The sequence below is a fragment of the Amblyomma mixtum genome, chromosome 4 (genome assembly GCF_055824585.1).
Source record: "Amblyomma mixtum isolate Tamu chromosome 4, ASM5582458v1, whole genome shotgun sequence".
Lineage (NCBI taxonomy): Eukaryota > Metazoa > Arthropoda > Arachnida > Ixodida > Ixodidae > Amblyomma > Amblyomma mixtum.
In genome coordinates, this window is record NC_143015.1 from 114,849,638 (window position 1) to 114,868,628 (window position 18,991).

Genomic DNA, 18,991 nt, shown 5'->3' on the forward strand with positions numbered 1-18,991 from the left:
AGAGCTTTTTATTTGCAATGATCGCACAGACGGGAGCAGCGTCCTGCACTTTCATTTTTAGAATGTTAATTTCGTTGAACACAGACAAGCATTAAATGCAGACACACTAAGTCGGAAGCACGGAGGGAATGGCTACAGAAGGCGAGCTTTTTTATTTGCAATGACAACCTTTTCTCTGTTCTCGAGCCGACGGTTCACGTCTCTCGCATAGAAGTGCATTCGTGTCACTATGACAAAATGCAGCACTTGGCACGTAAAAGTGGCCATATGCTCTGCACATCCAAGCCGAGCAACGTTTTGCAGTTCCAGCTCGTCTACACCTCTCAAAAAACGTCCCCAAAAACGGGACCTTCTTTCAAAGAAATCGAGATTGCTTTGTTTACAATTTTGGTGAACTCTAGTATCTTTTTGGTGGAATGCTTTAAGCACCCTTGCTTGAAGCTTTTGTATACTGTAAGATAAGCGTCACTGCCAACAACTGGAACAGGGGAGCTGATATCTGCTGGCTGCTCTAAATCAGGCGGCGGCGACGATGGCGTAGACGCGAAGGGCCACTCTGGTCGGGCAAACAGCGTGGCGAGCGCCACCGCGCGGCAGGAAACGGAAAGGCGACAATCCGCGCACCGCAGCTTTCAAACTGAAAGGGATCCAAAAACGTTGAGGTTGAGCGGGGAGGAAACCGGAAGCGGGAATCGACAGCGCGTGTCAATTTCGCTGGTTTGCGAACTTCGGTGGGAATTTGTTTACATCGAACAAGTTCCGCAAGAATACAGACATTTCACGTGATGAAGACTACATAATACAATCGACAGGTGAGTGGTCCGTTCCTAACGACATGCTTCTTCTTTCTCAACGAGTGCGGATTAAGCGAAAGCGTCCCCAAGCTCAGCAACTTGAACGACGCTTGACACTAGAAGAGAACGGAACGCCTGTGGAGGCGTGACCGCTCCGTCGTGCTCAGATGCGGGTTCGCTGGTTGTTGTCAGTCAGGGATCGTTGCTTTAACGGGGCGTACTTGATGCTCACCTAATCGTCCTTTCTTCGGTTGTGGTAGCCGTGGCATTTTACCATGCCATGCACGTCACTGGGATCGAGCGAGGAGCGCAATCAGCATCCCAATTACCAGCTCTTTTTCGTGCCTCTAATCGCCGCACGCGATGTTGCGATCATGGCCAAAGTTTGAATATTGTTTCGATCGTTCACCTGCTTCTAAGGTTTACTTCAGAGCTAAGCCGCACTCCGTGCGTCGTTTTGAGATTGAGCACTGTCGTGTCGGTCCCCCCCTTTGTAACTGTCGGTCAAAACAAAGACCCGTACAACCAGCCGCGCACCGTCGAGCCTAGGCCTAATTAAGGCGCTTAATTATCAGTAAGCGCGCCGTGACAACGGCTTTACGGTGCCTAGTGCTTTTCGAAAATCGCACCGAAGACTGGTGATGTAGAAGAATTCATTATTTTTATGGTTTTTCTTGTTTCATCCCCCTGGATCCCACTTCCTAGCTAGTGGCAGCACGATGTCGCGCGATGCACTGCGGTGAGGCAGGCAGTCTTCCTAGAAGATGCTGTGGAATTCATGTCACATGCCTGCACATGCAGGTAGTAGCTTGCCAAAATGCGCAGAAACTACTTTTTGTTGATTCGAGCCGCGGGCCGGTATTTTTCATGCAGTTTGGTGTGCCGGTCGCACTGCACCTGACGCTTCTTTCACTTTTATAAAACAGCAGCTAAAGGCTCGCTGAGGTTTAGGAAACGCGAAGTTGTGTAACACTTTTCAGTCGCAGAACGTGTTCTCCGGCGAAGTAGCGTTCTCCGACCATCGGCGCGTCTTACTTCCTCGTACAGCTGATCCCCCGCGGCCTGGTTCCATCGTTGCACCTGTTGACCCTGCGGATAATAAATGTTGCTGCATTGTTTCTTTTTTTCATTTGTCAGAGCCGCACCGTCTTGTCTTTCCTCCTGAATGTGTTGTTCTTTTGTGCGGGCTCGCTGGTAGAGTTGGCGGGGTTGCCGAATTGGGTCGCTGCCGGGCTTGTGTGATGAGCCAGGTTGTGTGACATTACGCGGCTGGCGCCGCCGCATTGTATAGTGCTTATTTAGCGGGACTGGTTTGTGAATCCGGCGTAGCTTGCAGCCGCCGTCGCTTGATCGCGCCAGCGGCCATGCCATTGTTTCCCAGCACCTTCTTAAAGGGTAGATGCTTTTTTTTTAGCTGGAACCCGACAGCACTTGGCTTTCCTAGGTCTGCCTAAGTTTCCTTGAAGCTAGTCTACAATCCTGAACGTGTAATGTTGGTAGACTTGCAGTACTTACGATTGAGCAGATGCTGTAATGAGCCAGAGGAGTAGTTAAGTGTTGACCAATAAATTTTGCGTGCAACATTTTGGTGGCAACATTTTTATTTTGTTCCCGTTGTAACTTCGGTACTTTTGACTTAATGCTTGGCTTACTGCAAAGATACAGGTTCATAGGTGTTATGTTGCACATCCAGTTGAAGAAAGGCAGTGCCGCTGTAATTGCCTGCAACCTAAACCTCGGGATGTAACCCCGTTTCAGCAACCCTCAGTCGTTGATTTTTATTACTGTGTTAAAGGAACAGTGAGGATAAATTTGAGGTTAGCTCGCACCAGTAGGTTACTGCATTCTAACGATGGAGACGTTAGTTTAACTTAAAGTGGAGCTTTTTAAAGCTGTAAAAGGCCAGAAAATGAAATGTGGATGTTGCCATCACCAGTCAATATGCAGATAAACTGCGGTGTCTTGACAGTTTTTTGGCCACGGAACCCAGAGGCTGGACTGCACCGTCATATATAATGATGGTTATGGAGTTATTTTCAGTGTAGACATCACAAATTTAAATCACGCTGTAGTTGTGGAATTTTTAATTGCAATGTTCTTGGCAGTGAATCTGTGTTTTGCTGTAGGACAGGCAACAACATACCCGTAAGGAGCTGGAGAATCAACTCTTACTAAGAATGGACAGTGAATTTTTGCTTGTGACATGTTTTCTTCCTTTACGTGATGCCAGGCACAAAAACAAGGATTTTTTTTTTGAGGGGCAGAATGTAATTTCTCCTAACTTGTGGAGGGGTGCTGGCAGCTGGCTGAGGGGGCCTTAGATACATGCCTGCATGATGCGTTGGACATGGGTGTATGTGGATTACTCCATCATATTCCCCTACAACTGCAAAATAATTTATATGTGAACTTCTTGGTGCTGTTTCGGTTTCAGTTTCAACAACAGAATGATGGCTGGGATGTATAAGGTACATTTAGGTCTGTCGAGACATGAAAAAGACTACAATATACTCGCTAGTGCATACTTTTGATTCACTTTAAGCCAGCCTGCTTCAAGAGCTGAAATGATAACAAACAATATGTCAGCGGTTATATTGCAGTTGTTTCATGCCTCACATGACCTAAAACCCGCTGCGGTAGCTCAGTGGTTATGGCGCTCGGCTGCTGACCTGATCCCGGCTTAAAGGTCCTTAAAGGATCCTTAAAGGTGCACTGGAGTGGAATCTTAACTCGTCTTTTTAATGCAGGAACTCGGATCTACACGTTCCGAGCATTCTTAGAAACCTTGAATTATTGTCCTGTGTAGCTTATTTCCCTAATATAAATCGGATTAAACGTCCCTGTTCCTGCCTTTTTTTTTTTTTAACTCACTGCTGACGGTAGGAGGAGTCAACCAACCTTCCAGCCAGTCCCTTGGTGGCTTATCTATTATAATGTAACCTCTATACACTTAACACAACATCATCTAACCTTGTGTTTGGCGCATGATAGCCACAGTTGCTTATGCGCCACAAAACCCCATATAACTAACTAACTAACCTTGGTGGCTTGCCGCTCTGCCAATGGCGGAGTGATATGTAGCGATCGGCGAAAGCAAGGAGTCCGCGCATATTTTTATTTCCATGGGCCTAGTTTGCAGCTATGTAGTCTCTGACTGGATCTATTTATTCATGGAAACCTAAAAAACAAAATAAAAGCTAAAGCGAAGCTGGCACGGGACTTGCTGAAAGCCACTTCACGTGTTAGTTGACTCCTCTTACCTTCAGTGGCGAGCTCAAAAAAATAAGGCGAGAGCTGGGACGTTTAATCCGATTTAAATGAGGGAAATCAACCGCACAGAACAATAATTCAAAGTTTCTAAGAATGCTCGGAACGTGTGGATCGAGTTCCCGCCGTAAAAAGACAAGTTCAGATTCCTCTTTAGTGCGCCTTTCACGCTGTCGCATTAAAACATGCAACTAAAATTGGGTGTCTATAGTCCTGTAAGACACCAAAAAAGGAATTTTCTAACACAAAAGGACATTTCAGAGCTATGTTTTGTAAGCAAAGAAGATGGAAACATTGCAACATTACGAAAGTACACAAAGACGTTGCAGTGAGCAGGATGTCCTCTTCTGCTTGCACGTGACAGGCACCTTAATAGAACGCTGGTCTGCATAAATGTGTGTTTTGATAACTGTAAGTATTTTGACTAAGGTAAGGTAAGGTGCTGAGAAAAAGTCACTTCTAGTGTGCATTTTATGTGTCTCCTATTCCTTGGACACGATTTAACTACTTGTAGTGGGACGCCATTTTGCATAGGGACAAATTTATGTCCGTTTCTCAGGAAAGGTGAAATCTGGGTAGTATGGTGTGTGTGGTCTTGTCAGTAGTATGTTTTTTTTGTAGCCCCCCCGTTGCCTCTCTCCACCTTTTGTAATTCACCGATGCCCTTTTACTGCTGTCTGATGCATGCATTGATGGGCGAAGCTTGGAAGGGAAGTCAAGGAGTGTGTGCAGTGCAACTCTAACTGTTCTCTTGCTTTTCCGCATGTCCAGGATGCCTCTTGTGATAAACGGGGCTGTGGTAGACCAACTTCCTCCCGACACGCGAACGCTGTTTGAGACCTATCCCCATTTTAAGGTGAGTGCCTGCAGGATGCTCCTTAAGTGGCTACTTCATGTGGGAGAGTAGCATAATCAAAGCAACAAGGTCTCTGTAGGCTGGTTGTGTAGTTGACTTCTAGTCGGAGAGAAGTTTTATGACACTGTTGCTTACTTCTAATGGTCCTGCTGCTAGTTTCTTTGCTGTTTGTGGTTAAAAGCCCAAGATATTAGCTTTGTTCACCAGAGGCCTTGCCATAACTGCCTCGTTACTTGTTTGTGAGACACTGCCTACTACCCAAAAAGTACCTGCTTTACCTTTTATCCCACCCATTGAACTCGAAGTTCCTGTTATGATCCTGTTTTCATCTGATGCAAGCAGCTAGGAGGTCTTTTGGGGTCAGGCACCTTTTATGCTTGTGATGTATGCTTGCGAGTAGAAGCTTTTGACGCAAACCAGCATTGGGTGGACTGGTGCTGAGGACCTACGATGGGACGTTTAGAGTGTGATTGTGTACATGTCACCTGCCCTGAGTCTGTACAGCAATTCTGAACTGTCAGGAAGCCTGCAGAGGCAGATTATCCAGCAGATTATCCAGCACTGGTTTGGTCAGTAGTTTCGCTACTGACCAGTAGCTTGGTCAGTAGCTTTCGATCGCAGGCGGGCTCTACACTGTACCCCTCGGCTGTGGTCATCATGACTTGCGATGGCAGTGCACGTATAGGAACGCTTGGTTGAATCATCGGCCTTTTTTGCCGAAACGGTTGTGATGGTTCATATCTATGTGAAAATGTAAATGCTGTTTTAAGAAAGTCTTCTTTTCTTTTTGCAGTGGGCCTTTCTAGTACATTTCAGTTTGGAAGTAAAAGCGAAATTGTGTGGTACGGTATGTGGGGTTTAAAGTCCCAAAACTGCACACGCGCTACTAGAGGCGCCATTGTGGAGGGGTCTGCTGCGGCATCTCTTGCACTTGAGCAAAATTAAATTTGCCATGAACGTGCACATAAGGCAGAATGCATGTGAACAATACAAACAAGAAATTAGACAGAAGGCCTGTACTGTGAATGCAGTAAAACCTTGTTGATACTTTTTTTGAAGATGTTTTATAAAAGAAAACATCGTCCAAACTGCCCAATTTCAAAAGTGTACTCTGAATGATTTACAAAGCATTTATTGATAATTTCGCTTCATAAAAATATCGATTAGCATTTCTTGGCACAAGGTATAATTGCAAAATTCAATCCAATTTTGCTAGTGCTTGCAAAATTCAATCCAATCTGAAAAGAATGGTAGGAACTTTGCAGCACACCTGATCCCTCTACGACAGTGGTAAAAGTAACCGGAATTCCTTCGTCATTTTTAAATGCTTCGCCCCCTTGCACGTAAGCACTGTGGGGAAGTCATCGCTACGACTGACTATTGCAGCATCCTTGCTTTTCAAATGCTGTGTTCACTATGCCCGGCCTGCTGGTCTGTAAGGGCATCATCGTAGTTCCCAGATGGTTCGCCCCCTTGTGCTTAGATATTACGAATAAGCAGTTGCGTTTCTGTTCATGTCGACTCCCTCCTCTCATCTGTTAGTGCACTGTTGTCGTTTTTGGACGCTTTGCTGTCTTTGCACCAACGCACTGTGGAGGAGCTACTGCGGCGGGTGATTGCCACTGCATTCCAGCTCATGTTGCATGCCCTCATGTTCTGCCTACTTGTGTGTTTGCACATGTGTGGTTGGTCGCTAAACATGTTAGTGTTCGCCCAGAATTTGTCGAAATGTTAAACATAGTAGCCGGGAAATCATTCTATCCGGGAACATATTAAGTGGGAGAAAAAAAGTGTAACTCTATGGGACGTTTTTAATGCGCGTGGTTTTGAGTGTATGAACTGGATTGTATTGAGGTTTTACTGTGTGTGTTCTTTTTCTGTTCATGGCTGTGAGCAAAATATGGAGGTCAGTCATGTAACTTACCAGAAGTGTTTATGACAGCTTTATTAGATTCTTTTTCCTTTTCTTTTTTTGTTTCCCCCATGCAGGAGATAGCAGCAGCCCTCATTTCCCAGGTCCCCAAGGTGATTGGGCCTCTCGGACTGCTGTACGTTCACCAGCGCGAGTTTGCCGTCACTGTGGCACAGGACAGTGAGTCTCGCTTTGTTTACTCGCAGGTTCCAAACTGAGCTGCGTAGAACTTTAAGGGACGGCGATGAAAACTCCGTCCAACTTTTTGTCCTTGATAAAAATTGGTTGTTCAGTTCTTCATGCAGTGCGTAAGGGTGCAGGTTCCCTTTTGTGTTGCGGCTTTGGGAAGTTAGTGCCACCAGTTGATTCCCGAGGGATCAAAAATTGGCCAAGAGTTCATATGGCAGGACAAGGCTCTAAGCATTATTACGAGCACTTTAAGATTGAGCTCGTTGGTTGATGTGAAACAAGTTGTTAATGACGAAGCAAACACCTGGCTGATTTCATGGCCATTTTTATTTTTGAAGCTCTTAGGCTAATAAACGGACCACTTGCAGCTAGGCAGAGCCAACCAATGTCGCTCTCGGTTGCATTCACATGTCTGTTCATTTTACTGGTCTGTTTTGTTTTTGTTTACAGTCCTTGTGTGCATATTCACTCTGTCATAGACCTCAAGTTGTTTTGCTACTGTTTGGTTTTCTATGTCCTTACTCATCTTTGCATCGGACTTCTTTCATTGCAGAAAATGTCAGTGTCCTTGGAACTGATGAAGCCACCACTTGCATCATGGCTATCGTCCGACATACAGGTACGATGGTTGATGCCGTTAGGAAATTCGAATTTCTTCCTAACGCCTTATGTCACAGGGGTGGAACCGCTGGCTGCAGTGTTTAGTTTCACTGTCATAATATAGGTTATCGCTTCTTCAGGTGCTTGAAAATGGTTTGTGAGAAGCATTGGTTGGACATTCCCAGCTTTGTCTTCGCTCTCAGTAGTCTAAATATGTGAACAAAAACTGTTCAGCTATTGTCCCTAGTGCCTTTTGATTGAATTATTCCTAATGTGATAAGTTTTTCTACGGAACAGATACCCTGTGTTGAGGATTTCGATGACAGCTTAAAGGACGGGATCTTGAAACCTCTCGGCAGCAATGCACGGAATGTTTGTAAGGAGCAAACTTTGCCAAAAAACACGGAGTCTGCTTTTTATTTTTATATAATTGTTCTCTTTGTGCAGTTTATTGTTGTGAAGATGCTTGATGACCAAAGCCAAGCTAAGCTAGTCCAAAACGAGGGTATTGGCATGACAGAGGATGTTGCATTCCAGGTTCCGGGGCCGTGTCTCTAGCGCACTTTGATGGCTCTGGCCTGGAGCAAGGCGTGGCCTCCATAGTGCGCCGGGTACAAGAACTGTCGCTGCCCATTCCAGAGGGAAGGTAGGTGCCACGCTTTCTCTTGAGAATTACAGCAACACTTTGTGTCTTGTCTTTGGCCTTTTAATCGCTAGATATGCACCCGCAGTTTTGAAGTGGGGAAGGGATCTTCAGCAGTAATGACTTGACGTGTGGCCGTGCATCATGAGTGTAATGGTTCTTGGTGTCCCTGCACCAGTTTTGTGTTTAGTGGTTGGTTTAACGTTTGATCGGTTAAATGTCTTTATTGCTTTAAGGAAGCAGGTAATGCCAGTATGCAACTTGATACACATGCCTCTCTTTCTGTAAATAGATGTTTGAGCTTACTGAACTCTATGCTCTTGTGTGGTAGGCTGCTTCCTTCTCTACCTGGTGTGCTGCTATATTAGGCACCTGCCAGTATGACGAGAGTGGATGATATATAAATGACTGGCTGCGAGAATGTCAAAAGCATACGAAAAATGGGTAAAACTCTTGCGGTGCACTGTGACTATGAGGGCAGTGGCCACTGCGCTCCTGATTTCGAGAGATGTATAGTTACTGGCAGGCACTGGGTTTGGGACGGGCAGTGACTGCGTAAGCATGCCATCAATTGCTGTTTCTCAAAAGAGAATTCGGCATCCATGTCCTAGCTGTGTAACAATTTGACTTTGGTTTTGTAATGTAAGCCATTTTTTCTTTTTCTACTTTTTCCTTCCTTTCATATCCCTACATATTTCGACCAATCTTTCGAACAAAATCCAGTTAGAAGCTAGCGCTTGTCTGCGTCTTTTCTTGTCTTTGTCGTTTTCTGCGTGCTTTATGTCAAATATGAATTAGTGTTGCCGTTAGCTCAACAATGTTTTACTGCAACAGGGCATTGATTTCAGAGGCCTTACCAGGTGCTATGCTTGCAATATCTGTGACAGCTGTGACGTCACTAGTTGGTGCCGCTCTGCTGCTGTGCTTAGATGTGCAACAAGCATGAGTTGGTTGTTGAGTCCAGTTGTCTTGTGGGGTTTCACTTGCGCTGTTTGCCAACATTCTTGGCATGCCTGCCCTTGGCATTCTGTGGAATTTTGTGCTAATGAGAAAATTCGAAACGGCGTGCAGTTCTGCTTTTAGACTCTTAATAAGCAGCTGTGTGGCAAAATTTGAGGTGAATTAGGGTGGTCTCATTACTGTGTGTGTGTGTGGAAAGAAAATTCAAAACCTTCGGAAGGTACTGGCTCGTTGAAGAAATTGTCAACAAGTCTTGTCGTGGCAAACATGAAGATTTGGCTTTTCCCTGCTGCGCCTCGTCTGTCGCCGCATACATGTTGTAATTAGAAGAAAGATGTGCTTATGTGGATGACTTGGGAAAACAAACAATTTGTTAGACTTCGCACTGCCTCACTACCTGGGGACATTGTGCTTGAGTGACAGGTTGTGACATTGTATTGTGGTTATGGCATCCATCTTTTAGAGCAAAAAGCTCTACTCCTCCCATGCTGAGCCTGAAGGTCATCTGGCTCTTAGATTTGACCTCTAACAGGAGGTGCGCTGCATGTGGAAAATCTTGCTTGGCAGGTGCCTCAATCTTCATCGATGCAGGAGCTGCGCCCTTGGCAGTCACGTCCGCCGCTGTGCTGGCTGCTGCTTGACTGCTTCTCCTCGCCAGATATGGCATGTGATGTGTCACGTGATTTGCTCCTGCACTTGGCAGTAACGTCCGTCGCTGCACTGACTGCTGCCCTGGTTGCTCGCTCTCGCACTTGTGTCACGTGATGCATCATGTGATTTACTCTCGCTGAAGTCTTGAAAAAATATAGGTGAACCAAAGCTAAACCATGTCTAACCATGCTTAACAGAGCTTTTGCTCTGTATGTCCTGACTCAGCTGAGTTGAGCCACAGCCACTTTTTTTTCTTGCCTTATTTCTCTTTATTCTTTCGCTCCCTTTTAGTTCTTTCTTTTCTGTGTCACGGTACAGGGTTGCCAGCCACAATGCCAGAGTGGCTTGCCTGCCTGCTTTTTTTTTTCTCTCTATCTGTTCTTCACGTTTATGGCATTGTGTTGAATGTCGGGCAGTTGAAACAGACACTTAGTGTGCGGACGTAACTAATCACATTAGTGCTTGAGAAACTCTTCAGTGTCATCGAATATTTTGTGGCATGTTTTTGCTTCGGTATAGTGCTTCTGCTTTTTTGGACCAATGGATGTCGTCTGTTTAAAAATGCGTGGCACACACGACACGCTGTGTGTTGCCTTAAAGCCAAGAAGCGGCTGTGTGTGCAAGTGCTTGGTAGCATTATAGCATATTGCAAGCGAGTCTTCTCTGTCTGTTTGCAAGACTTCAGCTCAGGATTGGTCGCATTCCCTGTGTGCAGGTTCGAGGTGTACCTCGTGGGAGGCTTCCTGGATCGCAGAGCCTACTCGGAGAGTTTGGCCAACCAGTTGCTGTGTGAGTTTGTTGGCTCTGTGTGTAGTCTTGCATGACACCATTTTTGTATTAAATGCAGTAGCACATGTGTGAGCAAATCGTCTTGGCAGATTTATGCTTCTGGTTAGTAGCCTAAGCTGGCATTATGTGGTGCTGCTGGTATTACAGAGGAGATTTGAAGCATGGCTTGGAGGACGTGAGTTTTGAGTGCTGAAATGGTAGCAATAGTTCTGTTTTAACTAGTAATGGCTGTTTATTAGTATGTGTGATGGGTGCAGATTGCAGAAACAGGTGAATGGTTCTTATGTGTGTTTAATGGCTGGCGATGGTAAACAGTGCATGTCTGGTGTTAAGTGGTGGTCTACCTGTGGTTAGGGGATACTGTTGCAAAGAGGCAGCATTGAGGGGTGGGGTTGTCGTTCGGGGCAGCATCGAAATTTTCAGTGCACACTGAGAAAAGACACAATGCAACTTGTGCGTAATCGTGACTTATTTAACAAATGATATTGTGTTTTCAAAAGGCAGCCGTATTTTTTCAATTGTTTTATGTTTTGCATGGTACATTCTATGCTGGTAGGACAGTTGCTGCAGGCACATGTTGTCATTCTGCTTACAGGCACACAATGTTTTTTTTTTTTCTCGCAGATGCCCTTCACAAGCAGCCTGTGAATCTTCACCTGGTCACAGCCTGTGTGTGTGGTGAGTCTCACACTGTCTGCCTTATTGCTGAAAGACTGGAGGCATTGCCTTGGTGGTCTGTCTAATCTTTATTTGTGGATTATCTCTGCTGTTGAGTGTCAGCACTGGAGCACATATTAGCAGAGACAGCTATTTGTGCAGTAAAACCGTGTTCATGCATTGAAAAAAAAAATGACGAATATTATTTGCTGGAAAAAAAAGGAAACTACAAAACTGTCCAGAGACCATTGCTATTTCAGGTAGTTTGTGTGGGTTTGTTAGGACATTTGATCTGTAGTGGTGCTGAAATTCTGTTTAACTGGGCTGTGAGTTTTGGTTTTTCCTTGATGACCGTTTTCCTCACAGATCTCTTCATTCAGCTGTTGTGTCAAACCCTTTACTTTACAGAGCTGAACAATGTCCTCCGTGGGAACCTCAATTGGCCAACTATCTATGGCATTGGTGAGTAATTCCTGTGTAGCCTTACTTGGCAAGGATAAGTGATGCCGTACTTTATATATGCACATTTCGTGCTTGCTGGTGAAGCGTAGCTGTGCATGTGACAGATGAGATAGTGTGTTTTGTGTTTGTTCGTCTTTTGTAGCTTATGTTATGTCTGTGTTAGTGGTTGCTTTGCATTTCTAGTTTTCATCCTAGAGGCACCTATTTGTCATTGTTAAGCAAATGTGAAGAAACAAATGTGCAGTATGTTGCCCTTTGTAAGAATTGCCTTTTAGTGAACCTTGTGTTCGTGTTTGTATGACAGAGGGAACAAAAAAAACAACTTGACAATGAACTGTTTCTCAGGTGTGAACATCAAGAGTGGGGAAATTTTCCCAGCCACATTCCCAGACAAAGGCCCCGAGCTTCCTCTTCGCTCAGCCCGACATTTCACTGGCTGCCACGAGGCAAGTAGCTTGCAGGTTCCAACTCTTTCCGGAGCTGGTTACTTACTGGTGCATTGGGTTTGATGGAGCTATGCCCTTGTTTTGATCGAACTCCTTTACTTGAAACTGGCGTGCACCAGCATTTAACTGCACTGTTGGCAGGCATTAATGAGCACTTTGTTCTGATTTATGACTGACCACTGTTTACCCTCGGAGAAAGGAATGGGCTGTCAAGAACAGTTAATATGAATCGTTAACAGAACTTCTAGTTACAGCATCTGCCCCACTGTAGTTCTCTGCTTCTTACCTGCTGCTTTATTTTTGAATGTTTAGCCGCTTGTCTGGAGAGGGTAAGACGGTGCTTAAGTCATTGCATATTGCTTGAAGAGGCTTGCTGCTCTCAACAGTTAGTTACTGCAGTGTGGCATGCAGTACTTATGATTTTCACAATAATGGGAAGGACCTGTAAAGTGTACATGCGCCCTGCTGGCTAGTTTGTAGCAGTTTTGTTAGAATTGTCCCAAATAGTACATATGTCGAAAGCTTCTTAGCGAATGTGGTGAGACGATGTGGCATGCTAAAACTGCATTACGACCATTAGGTACATTTTTGTTATTAATGTGAATGGATGGCGTTACAGATGTGCGACATCTATGACTGTTCGCTAGGAATGATGCGCATTGGCCCCTTCAACTATGAGCCAATGAGAGGGGTTGACCTGTGGCTGTCGCAGAACGACGACTTCATCCTACAGGTATGACTTGCATTTCCAGCTGTTTCGCCCGCACTGGCCCAGTGCAGTGGTTGTCATAACATTATGACACGGAGAAAATTTGAAGTAATGAGTTTTTTGGAAAAAATTGAGAAAGAAAAATGAATTTTGGTGGGACGTGCAATGTGGTTAACTGGAAACGGATGGTGTATGGTGGAACCTTGATATGAATCTCACGGGGTTGTAAAAAATGTTCGTATAATCTAAAACGGAATAATCCGTGTGCAGAAGCACGGGAAATTGTGCAGATCTGTTTACGGCTGACGGAATTTATAGGTATGCGACACTGCTCACTCGCGACATCAGTGCTGTGCTGTCGCTCACTGCTCCCGGTGCATACCACGGTACTGGCATGTAAGCGGGAAGTGCTTAGTGCTCGTGGGTGCAGTGGCGGCGCGCATGTTCGTATCATTCACAGTGGCGTGAAAGAGTTCGAAACACCCTAAATTCTGCACATTGTACACGATGCACTCCTGTCAGGGAATTCTACTAGTTCGTGTCATTCGAAATTCATATCAATCGCGATGGTATCATTGAGATTCTACTGTATTAGGGTGGTGACACAGTGGATTCTAAGGGAAGGAAAATGCACCCGGATTAGCAGAGTTGAGTGGGATGGGGAAATTTTGAAGTTTGCAGGCTTGGGGCAGCTGTGGCTGGCACAGGACAGGTACACTTGGAGGTCACAGGGGATAACCGAACTGACGATGAGGATGACACATTCGTCTACCACCACTGAAAAGATTCGTTGTACAGTGTGGCACTGTTGCGCGCCACAAAGGTTCCTTTTCTCAAAGGTTACCTGCGTAGTGACTGGTGACTCAAGGAAGAGTTCCGCCACATCTTTTCTCGAGTTATCGCACCGCGGTATCGCAGGCTGGCGGCGTGAGTGGTTTTTTTTTTAGGCACGGCTCTTGAACCCGAGCAATGACCTTGTGGGGCTGCTTTTGGCACAGCACCTGTCCACGTCCCCGGAGGTGGAGTCGCCCATGTTTGTCATGCAAGTGCGAGCGGCGCTCAAGTACATCCAGCAGCACCCGTTCCCGGGCGTCACGGTGTTCCCCGACAATCGGCCGCACTACTTCCGCAAGGACGAAGGGGGCGCCTGGATCCCGTTCTGCTACTGAGGTCATTGAAAACATTGGTATAAAAAAGACAAAGGAAGAAAGCAGCTCCTTCTAACCTGACTGGTTTGCGTTCTGACGTGCCAGCACTGTCTTGTCGGTGACAAGACTGTGCAAGATAGCGCAAGAATGCTGAAGAAAGAACGCAGAATCAATAGCTGAACTTCCAACATTGGTTAAGAGACACTAAGGACGGCGTGTTTCAGTATTTTTCTCGGTGAAAATTTAGTTTTCTTGCTTTGTGAATATGATGATGTTTGGTTAGTAGCAAAAGGTGAATTTATTGTTGAGAAAATTGAATTAAAAGACAGACTCCGTGCTTGCCGCTTGGAAGTGATTACTGGCGGTGCAGCGTAACCTCAGAGATCCGCGTCTCGCAGTTTGCAGGCAGAAATGTCCGGTTACACCTGTATTTAATTTTTCGCGGTGGCTCAGTGGTTATGGTGCTCGGCTGCTGACCCGAAAGACGCGGGTTCGATCCCGGTCGCGACGGTTGAATTTCTTTGGAGGAGAAATTCTAGAGGCCCGTGTACTGTGCGGTGTCAGTGCACGTTAAAGCACCGCAGGTGGTCGAAATTTCCGGAGCCCTCCACTACGGCGTCTCTCATAGCCTTAGTCGCTTTGGGACATTAAACCCCATAAACCTAATTTTTCACTTTTTTCTTGCTTTCACAGGCTTTGTTTTCAGCAAAAATACTCTCTTTGTCAATGCAACTCACGAGTCTGTTTATGCAGGCTAACTTCAGCTTGTCCTCTGTGGCCCTTTAAGGTATCAGCACGGTACTCGGCACTTATGCGATTCCACTTATTGGAATTTGGTATATGACAGTCAACTTTGCTCCCGAGTGCTCTGTCTGTTTCTTCTTTCTTTTTCCGATACCTGCGTGCCTTTTTTGCTTTATCCGATTCCGTCTTTCCAAGCCTACATCATCGCTGGAATGTTGCTGTTAACCGGTTTGTTGGGTTTCGGCGACAGCTGTTTGTGTTGCCTCGCTTCTGAGCTGGTGCGATATCAAAGCTTATCTATAGCTCGGGAATGCGTGATGACACGAGATGAAACTATCCGTGCACAGTATTCAGAGTTGAAATACTCTTAATGCAGGGATTCTCATACTGTGTTCTGCAAAACCCTCGAGTTCCTTGCTTGGGTTGCTTGCTTTCGGGGTTTCCCAAGCACCTAAATCCATGCATGCCACAACTCTTGCCTTTTATTTGTCCATTGTTTCTTTTTGGGTGAAGTGTCCACTTTTGACATATGGGAATTGCTTAGGGCAGGCTGTTTCGCTACATAGCCGGTCGTTGCAAAGTGCACATGGATATTTTGTAAGAGGCCATGTATCTTTGTGCTTTTTGTTGCGTGCATTTTGGGAAAAGAGAGGAAGCCAAGATTTGGAGGATTTCTGAGTTCCTTTTGAAAGTTGTTTGGGGTTAGTGCAGGCTAAGAAGAAGATTAAGAAATAAGCCCCCGTGCTAATGGTGATGTCCAGGTTTTTGAATCTCCTGTGAAGGTATAGTGCAGGTGGCTATCGGAGTTCTAGCCACTGTCATGAGACACGAGCTCAGAGGCCAAGGAATCTCGGCCTTTTTTTAAGCTCTCTTGCTTGTTGTTCTGCTGCTTGTGTAGCACTTAATGAGTGATTGTGGAGCTCTGGACGAGCACGAGTGGTTGTTGAGTTCTAATTGAGTGCTTGTAGGAGAGGGACTCCCTTCTGAACAACGTGTTTCGTTTTTCATTCATTCCTTGCTTTTGTGCCAAGACAAAGGAGAATGGACTGCTGCTGTGAGCTTGTCTCTTCAGGGGCGTCTTCATTTAGGTTGCCATTTGTGGCATTTTTTTAAAATCAGAGCCGGTGTTTATTTGTGCCTTCCTGCTTGTTAAAGCTTATTTTCATTTTGTTTCTGGAAATTTTAATATAAGGTCTACTGCTTTGTACGCCACCACTGTTCTCACTTAGTGTCCTTATGTGGTATGGTGCTTTCGTTTCGGCACATTCTTTGTCTTGATGTGTTTCCAAGTACGGTGAAAACCTCCTGTGACTTCATTCTTTTTAAGCTACATATTTAGTTTTTATCTTTTTTTTATCTGCTTCATATTTTTCTATTCATTTTAGTGCATTTTCGCATGTGTGCAATTCATGTTCGGCTTCCTCCAGAGGAAAGGGTTTCCATTTGTCCTGTGTTATGTCTTATCAGATCGTACATGTTCATGCAAAATGATGGTTGCCTGTTTTAGCCATGTGGTTATTAAGCAGTATTGTTTCTATGCGTTCTCTCACATGTCGCATGTTGTTTTTACATGTGAAGTCGAGAGATATGTACATTTCTTAGCTGGAGTTGAAAGTGTTGTATTTTATGATTATAAAGGGGGCAAAACAGTTTCGCATGCTAAATAGTTATGTATTTAATATGAAGGCATTAAATTCTTGCAGTTTTTGAGGCTGACATTGTAAAGTTGGGTGTTCTACATTTTATTTCTACTCATTAAACAAATAAGTAATGCTAACATTTTGCTATTGTGTATGCATGTATATGTAAAGTAACTACGAACATCTTTCATGCAGTGTTAGCAAACACTGTTTGTTGCAATTTGTATGATACATGGAGTTTGTTGTGCTTAGGCACATGCACCGAAATCGAGAGTGGTCACAGTTGAAATTTGTAGCTGTAAGCTTGTTAACTGTATCAATTGCATCGCCTTTTTGGCTGACTATTACTATCTACTTTTGGAGGTGTTGTGTTAAATTTCACATGTTGCATATTATATGTGAGATATGCCATGTTGCGTGCACACTTGTCTTCACATCTTATGCACATCGTTCGCCTTTAATACGTGCCTTAACTGTGGTTAAACAAATCACACATGTTAACAGCACGACACACACATCATGGGAAGTGGCCTCTCTATAACTTGTTGTATGTTGAGTTTCGTGAAATCAAGTTGCTGTTCGCAGGTTTTAATGACCTGCCGTTCTTGCTCTTGTATACATGTTGGTGCTCTTTGGTGCAATGATATCACATTCAAAGCATAAGACCATTGCCTTTTTTTACGCAATAAAGTTCCTTTATATATATTTCCTATTCCGGTGTCTATCTTTTCTCATTGTATATGCATGCTACAAATATTCAAGGTTCTTTTGCTGTTGAAAATGGTATGTGGTTCTACTGCTTGGCCCTCTGGCTGGGTGTTACACAAATATGTACAGGTGGTGAATTTTTGCGAGTTGTGACGTCATGTTTACTGACGACACTTTCGTGATTCATTATAATTTACTGAAAGATGCTGTCTTCTGGTCGCTATGTTTCGCCAAGTCGTAATATACTGGAGAAAAATGATTAGTATTATTCCAATGAATATGCCGTATAAACGCGTGTAAGGGCCGCACTTGTGTATAGGCTGCACCCCGTTTTCCCGAAGGAAATGTCTAAAAAAAAAATCTGTTAAAATGCTTTCAGGACCTCAGATAAAGTAACCGTGCTATACCTGCACCTTTGGTAACTTGTTGGTGCGGGTGACGACCATACGCACCCGAGACCTTCACGACGATATGCCAGCTGAATAATACCCGCACCTATACGGTGTCAGTCTTAGGAGAACCGGGGTCCACCAAGCTTGTGAGCTTTTTTGCCACCTGGTTTCCTTCGTTATATATAAAGCAGTAAGCAAAAGTTACCAAACCTTTCGCAGGCCACGAACTTGGGCTTACACTCGGCTGGTCCATGAAAAGTGCCTAGGCTTTTCATGTGCTGCAAAGACACAGACCCGAGAGGAAGAGAGATAGAAGGTGAAATACTTTATTCAGTGACTGATGTCCGAGCCAGAGCCGGTCAGACTGGGGTCCAGAAGCAGGAATGGCACTGCATTGAGATGGGCAAGGCTTGGGTGATGGACGCATTGGCCATGGCTGCAGTTATTGTACTATCATGGAGCAAATTAACTGACCTCTCTCCCCCTCCGAGTTCCGAACCATGCCACACTGCATGAGGGCGCCACTTGATGATGCACTCCTGCTGTCGAGACCGGTACAGAGCTTGGAGGGAGGGGGGGGGGTCAGTTACTTTTGTCGCTGATAATAGGTACAAGGATCATAGTGGCTTGGGTTACCGGATGCTCATCATGTGAGCCGCTGTGGGGAACAGTAACTTTGAATGTGGGTTATTCCGCAAATGTGCTGCGCTTAGCCGTAGCTTTGGCGACTTTTTGTAATTGCGACTTTCCCCAGACGAAGTGAAGAGATAGATCGCGTGCAGATCGTTCCCCATCATGCACTGCACCGAGCAGCCGCATAAAAACTCGTCAACTTGATTCGCGTCAGCTTCGGTGTCTAACATTGTAATGGTGGCTGGCCGCCTGGCATCATACGCTGCTGTCTAATGTGTTCATTCCCTCATATGCTTCCGAGCACATTGCCTCTTCATCTTTTACCACTTGCATTCGTGAGGAGCGGAAGATTCACTTTCGGGTTCATTTTAAATTGCAGTGAATGCTGTAGGTTTATGAATATTGCAGCTATTCTTGCATTCTTGTAGTACCATGCAAGAAAAACTGATTATATCAATTGATTATCTTTCAAACATCCTGGCAGTGTTTTTTGGGCGCTGTTACGTTCTCGTGGCGATAACAGCCTCTGTCGCGTGGAACGTATTGCTGATTGCTTGTTCATCGTGACGCGTATGAAAAACTCTGATATCATGAACTATATAAACGCCACGGCAGAGCGCTGCGCCGCTCTTTCCTGCCCGGCTGCCGAGATGGAATAAAGGCATTCCGACAACCTTCAGTGTCGCCGCTTGCTCGTCGTTTGTCGAATCGCCCGGAAACCTAACAGCGCAAATATATCTTGTATTGTGGAAAATTGGTCCCCTAATTTTGTCCATCTTAAATCCGCGTGC

At 45.0% G+C, this 18,991-nt stretch overlaps 1 protein-coding gene across 1 annotated transcript; it reads left to right on the forward strand.

Moving 5' to 3' along the window:
- Nucleotides 1-662: 662 nt before the first annotated feature.
- Nucleotides 663-17,179, forward strand: Ntan1 (N-terminal amidohydrolase 1). Its single transcript, XM_089587825.1, has 11 exons — nucleotides 663-812; nucleotides 4,833-4,917; nucleotides 6,907-7,009; nucleotides 7,572-7,637; nucleotides 8,156-8,264; nucleotides 10,588-10,661; nucleotides 11,286-11,339; nucleotides 11,727-11,780; nucleotides 12,126-12,226; nucleotides 12,846-12,959; nucleotides 13,934-17,179. Exons 2-11 carry the CDS (start codon nucleotides 4,834-4,836, stop codon nucleotides 14,102-14,104), a joined length of 930 nt encoding a protein of 309 aa, XP_089443951.1. The 5' UTR covers nucleotides 663-812; nucleotide 4,833; the 3' UTR covers nucleotides 14,105-17,179.
- Nucleotides 17,180-18,991: the final 1,812 nt, after the last annotated feature.

What these genes read in the sequence shown, in the direction of transcription:
- Ntan1 (XM_089587825.1), top strand. Translation starts at nt 4,834, where the DNA reads ATGCCTCTTGTGATAAACGGGGCTGTGGTAGACCAACTTCCTCCCGAC. An exon ending in TTTGGCCAACCAGTTGCTGT is followed by an intron (nt 10,662 to 11,285) that starts GTGAGTTTGTTG and finishes TTTTTCTCGCAG; the next exon opens with ATGCCCTTCACAAGCAGCCT. An exon ending in GGTCACAGCCTGTGTGTGTG is followed by an intron (nt 11,340 to 11,726) that starts GTGAGTCTCACA and finishes TTTACTTTACAG; the next exon opens with AGCTGAACAATGTCCTCCGT.